The 5,923-nt window shown below is 49.0% G+C and overlaps 1 protein-coding gene across 1 annotated transcript; it reads left to right on the top strand.

Moving 5' to 3' along the window:
- The first annotated feature begins 1,351 nt into the window (after positions 1-1,351).
- On the top strand, positions 1,352-2,240 carry LOC119324253. Its single transcript, XM_037598015.1, has one exon. The coding sequence runs from the start codon at positions 1,421-1,423 to the stop codon at positions 1,934-1,936; it is 516 nt and encodes a 171-aa protein (XP_037453912.1). The 5' UTR covers positions 1,352-1,420; the 3' UTR covers positions 1,937-2,240.
- The last annotated feature ends 3,683 nt before the right edge of the window (positions 2,241-5,923 follow it).

Genomic DNA, 5,923 nt, shown 5'->3' with positions numbered 1-5,923 from the left:
AAACGGAATGAACATGACTATACCCGGCAGCATAGCTGCCGGGTGCAGCAAGCCGTACTTCCTACCTAGTATCGAGTATTGTATGGTTGAAGAGGCGCCATGCGTGCATGTATGTATGCCTGGCGGCGGGCACATGCAGCCGCACGTAGCAAAACGATGGATCAACGTGCGTGCCATGCCATTGGCCAATTGCCGACTCGATCTGTGTACCCACATCTGCACGTACTCCCTCCGTTCCTTTTTACTCCGCATATAAGTTTTGGTCAAAGTCAAACTACACAAATTTTGACCAAATTTATAATAAAAAATATGAACATCTACAATACTTAAACTATATAATATGAAAATACATTTCATGGTGCATCTGAAAATGTTGATTTCATGTTGTGAATGTTGATATTTTTTAATATAAAGTTAGTCAAACTATGCAAAGCTTGACTTTGACCAAACCTTATATGCAGACTAAAAAGAAACGGAGGTAAATAAAATAATATGTTACCCCCGGGCCCACGGCGCAGCCCCTCTTTATGCCCATAACCTCCTTATTTAGAGCATCTCGGGCGCCCAAAAAGAGATCCGCGCACTAAAAAATCATTCGGGCTTGCTAAAAATCAGTTGACTGAGATTTAGCCAAGTCTCAGTCGACCATGCAACATTTTTTCTCAACAGTTATAACTTTTTTTATACCGGTTGCAACATTTGTCTTGTTGGTTGTAGCATGTTGTCCCTCATCGATTGTAGCATATCGTCTCACAGGTTGTAACATTTGTCATTGACGGTTGTAGCATTTTAATCACACCGGTTGCAGCACCAATTTTCATTGCTTGTAAAACCGTTGCAAGATTTTTCATCATCGATTGTAGCATCTAGCCGTGCCGCTTGCAACAAAAAAACTACGCTGACGTCACTCGACTGAGACTTGGTTAAGTCTCAATCAACTGAGTTCTAGACAGACCCAAAATCATTTTTTTGGGCACCGAACAACTTCAGTAGAAGCTGTAGCGCTAAAAGTTTTTGGATGCACGCTGAAAAACGCTATCGCACGCAGCATATTTTAGGCTTCGAATTGCGCGCGCTTCACATTTTGCATTGTGTGATTTTTGGACGTGTACTTTTGAGCGTCTGCTAAAATAATGTTTGTTCCGGCGTATTAAAAATGTTACAATGGCACGCTATAATTTTTGTTGGACGCGAAAGTTTTGTGCGGCGTTGGATATGTTCTTAGTTTAGTTTAACTAGACCGAACTGCAGGTTTTCTCCGCCACTAAGTTACCAAACTAGCCCTCCTCTCTCCCTTTCCTTTCCTATAAATTGCGGCCTTCCGGCTCCCATCTCTGGTTACCGGAGCTCAGCTGCCATACCAAAGCCACCGCTCCTCCTGAGTCCCAACTGCTCCACCTCCCTCCTCTAATCTCACATCATGTCGACGGCGGCTGCATCTAGGCCCAGCGGCCCTGTCCTTCTGAGCCCCTTTCCCAACTACCAATCCGCCTCGCTCTCCCGTGTCATGCTCTCCGGCGGCGGCTCGCCGGTCAAGTCCGTCAGCGTCTCGTCTCCCCCCTCCTCTCCCGTGGGCGGCGCCGCCAAGATCCGTCGGTCCTGCATGTGCTCCCCGACGAACCACCCGGGCTCGTTCCGCTGCAGCCTCCACAAGGAGCGCAAGCAGAGGGCCCCCGCTGCCGTCGGCAGCTACAGCATGCCGATCTCCCCGCCTTCGCCGCCGCCCATCGGCAGCGGCTACTCTAGCCGCATGGTAAACGTGCTAGCGCAGCGCGTTCCCATGGGCCCCGGGCACTGGGCGCGCAGGGCGCTCGCGCCGTCTCCCACTGTACAGCAGCTAAAGCACAGGAAGCGCGCCGACCGGTTCCGCGCCGGGGCCAGCCGGCTCTCCGCCGCATCCATGGCCGGAGGCCGTGCAGGCGGCAGCAAGCAGTAAAAAAACCAGCGTCGACATGCCATAGCAGTACATACTGTACATAGGAAAGAAACTCCCCGAATAATTCCGGTCGCTGTATAGAAGATCGGTGGGGATTAGGCAAGAAGGCTGGAGTTTTAAGACCCAATTTCATCCCGGCCTTATCAATTAGCTAGCTTATAGAGTGGCTGTACATAGAGTGAGCCTCTTCTTCCGCTCCGCTGCACAGGCTGGTCACAATGGGCAAGAACATAAGCTAGTAACTTCACACTTTCCTAGACTATGTTACTACCCCCATAGTGGGTAGGAACATCTATGTAGTGTCATGTAATGATGTATTTTTTAGGTTATAGACTCATTGTTTCTTGGAGCGTGTGATGTTCCGGTAACTTAGCTAGTTACCACAAGCACCTCTCTCTTCATTAAATATGTGCCACATAAGCAAAGTTGTATTGGAGTGTGTGATGTTACTCCTAAGTTCCTCCCCACTGTGACCAGCCACATAGAGTGAGTTCGTCCTCCCTGCCCGCTAGCTGTGTATAACCCTTGATTTTGGTTTTGGATATACATCAATCATGAGTGACAAATTGGAGACAAACATGCATGCATCTGATCTGTCCAGGCTTATCCATCCTTGGATGATTTGTTTGCCGCTACAACTCTCTGCCTTCGTTTCTGTTTCTGTTTCTGGAGTGTGGATGCATCTCCCCTTGTTTCAGTTTTGGATAAGCTTTGCAAGAGATCAGTGGCGTCTTGCCGTCGCTTGGTCCCGTCACGCGGCACCCGTGTCCCCGGCCGGATTAGGCCACCATCTTGCAGCACGGGAGAAATCCCCGACTATGGCGAAGTTTCTGTAAAGTTTCATGGCGCGGCTGATGAACAGAGGAGCCCTCTTCATCCTGCTCGTGATATTTTACTGTTTTCTTCAGAGCCGTGGTACTTTACTGTTTCTTCTAGAGAAAGTGGTACTTTACTGTTGACCGAGGGACGGCGGAGCGGTTGGGATCCCCAACCCTTCAGGCCTCCTTTGGTTCATAGGATAGGAATTTTATAGGAATAGGAAAATCATAGGAAGTGAGATGACATGCATCTCAATTCCTACAGAGAAAGAGATATCATTTGGTGCATAGGATAGGAATTTTTCCATTGAGTCTAGGCTAATGTTTTTTTTCTTCCAAAATGTAAAGGATTGATTCCTATCCTACATAGGAATATGAATCCATTCCTACAAAACAAAGGGCTTCAAAGGAATTTTTTCTTTACAAATCCTATCCTATAGAATTCCTATAAAATTCCTACAAACCAAAGGAGGCCTCAACTTGCGCAAGAAGATGATGTCTGGGAGACGGTGGGCGCGCACATCTGGAGTTCTGGACTGCTTCTTGATCGGTTCTGGTTCTTGGCCAGAAATCAGTTGCCGGACTCACCAATACTCATCGCCTGTCGGATTGGCTACTGAACATACATACATACAGTACATGATACGGGCCGTTTATCGAGCTGCCGTTGAAACCCGGCCGTTTATGTATATACGCACACCAGATGCGTTGAACAGCTGACCCATAGTGGAGTTGCATGTAGTAGTTTACTATAGTAGTTTAACGAACTCTTTGAATATTTGACGATCTAGTTGGTACGTACTGCTTCCACAACAAACAAACAAACCCATCAAATAACAAACAAACAAACCCGTCAAACCAGTCAAATAACCCGTCAAATATTTGCTAACCAGAAGAAGAAACTCTGGAACGTCAACGTTGGCGACGGCCGAGCAGAGCAGGTAAACAGAACGCACGATCGCTCGGAATAACTCGATTGCGACATACACAGTATATGCCCACACCGAGCACCGTCACTGGCCGGCAGTGGCGGAGCTTAGTGGAGAGCAACCTGGGCCATTGCCCCCCCAGCCCATGAGAAAACTAGCATATATCCCCTAGTATTCAGCCCATATGCCCAGTTAAAATCAGCCTAAACTCATATTTCTTGCCCCTCCAGCCCATTTGCCCCTCCATAAAATCAGCCCAAGCTCCGCCACTGCTGGCCGGAATCGGTCGTGGGCGCGGACTCACAATTGGACTTGGTGGGCGCTTCCGAAGGATTCGATGGAAGGTCGGTCTCTCTTGCCGCTGACACGACATGATTGCCCAAGCGCCAGGGCACGATCGAGTCAGTGCACGGTCACTCAGGCTGAAACTAGAGAAGTTCAGTGCCGCCTGAACTGGGGAATCAATGGGCAATGGCTTTTTTTCCAGCTTCTCCGGGCGGATAGGAGCTTTGTTGGTCCAGGTAGGGCGCGAGCGCGACAGGTAAGGTAAGCCAGGCATGGAGAAAAGTTCGCCGCAGGTCAACGGCCTGCGCCAGAGGCAATGCATGAGCAAAGAGCGGGTGGCGCCGCCGGGGATCGCCATGTATACACGTGCGCCGGGGGCTCTGATACGGTGAGTGAGTAGCCATGAACGGTTGCGCGACGTCGGACAGTTGCATCGCACAAAGCTGGTCGGGAAGATTCGATTCGCCGTGAATTATCGCTGGTTTCGTTTTGTCTTTGCAGATGCTCTGATTAGATCCTGTTGGAGGGATCGGGGGCTGAATATTACTTCTTGGTGGTATGCACTGGCATGTCCCCGTCGTGCTCGCTCTGACTTTCTACTGATTCCGGTTAGTTGTAGTTCAGAGTTTGCAGCATGAAGTCCATTTCCCTCGGGCACAGGGCAGCTGACATGCAGACAGAACAATTAGCTAAGGACGATGACCTGTTAGCACGTATACTACGTAGGCAGGGCAATGTCAACTGAATTGATTTCTGGTACGAACTTCTGACTCTGTGCCTCTGGATCCAAGAAAAGAATGTTTCAGGAATGGTGGAATACCCTGCAAGTGCCCTGTAGTTCAAAAAAAAATGTAACCGTACGTACTTCCACGAAATCAAGATGAGGACTAGGATACCCAAAGTCCCTGCAACTTCTGAGTTTTCCAGTGTTATATGTTGGTGATTTTTGTTTGTTTCATTCGGCCAATTGTAATGTTCATACGTAATCTGATGTCAAATCATTGATCTAAAAGAAGAGAATTAATATTCCAGTGCGACAGACCCATTTTTTGTTCGGACAAAAGGAGAACTTAAGTTGCTAGCAAAATGGCACACATCAACCAAGTTTTTTTTTTTGCGTTAAAGGTCTCCTATCTATTGATGACTTGCAACAGCAGTCTAAGAGCAACTACAACAACTCCCTTAAAAACTTCATGTAAAGCGGGATGACTGTAAAATTTAGGGAAAATTGTCTGAGAGCTACTTTTGTCAATTCCTGAAAACTTCTTCCCCTAAATATGTTTTTATTTTATTTTTAATTAAACAAAAATAGATAATGGCCTAGACCCGCCGGTGAGTGTCACGCGTGATGACTGTCAGCAAGGGGCGGCGCGACGCGGTGTGGTGGCCACCGATGCGAGGCGGTGTGGCGGTGACGCGAGCGCGGGAGGGCAGCCGGTGTGGGGTGGCATCAGTTAGCGGCAAGTCGGTGGGGCGGGCGTGGCGAGGTAAGCCACCACCTTGACCCACCAACGCCGCGGGCATGGCACAAGATTAGATATGTCTCACAATCGCCGCTCGAGAGGTAAGCCACCTTCACATATCACCTTCTTCATTTGGTTCACGGTGACCATGCGCGCCCTCCTGAACAATTCACATGTCCAACAGAGCTCGATTTCGAGTAGGCGTTTGAGAAAAAAACACATCCGACACCGATGCTAACTCCGGCGAGCCTTTGTCGTCACCTCCGTCCGCCCCTGGGGTGTGTGGGGAGGCACGTGCCTCCCTGGTGGACCCCCTTCGGGTTCCCTACTCGAAGAGGAACTTGAGTGGCGAAAAAATTAGGGTAAAATTGGTACGAAGCATTTCAGAATATTTGCAATTTATAGAGCCTAGGGGGAGATAAGGCGGTGCCCAAGGTCTCCGTGGTAGGATGGCACGTCCCCTAGCCGCGCAATCTGGCCGCGCATGGCCTG

The sequence above is a fragment of the Triticum dicoccoides genome, chromosome 6B, assembly GCF_002162155.2.
Source record: "Triticum dicoccoides isolate Atlit2015 ecotype Zavitan chromosome 6B, WEW_v2.0, whole genome shotgun sequence".
In the NCBI taxonomy this organism is placed as follows: domain Eukaryota; kingdom Viridiplantae; phylum Streptophyta; class Magnoliopsida; order Poales; family Poaceae; genus Triticum; species Triticum dicoccoides.
The sequence above is the reverse complement of the archived record's forward strand: the minus strand, read 5'-3'. Positions and strand labels throughout refer to the sequence as shown.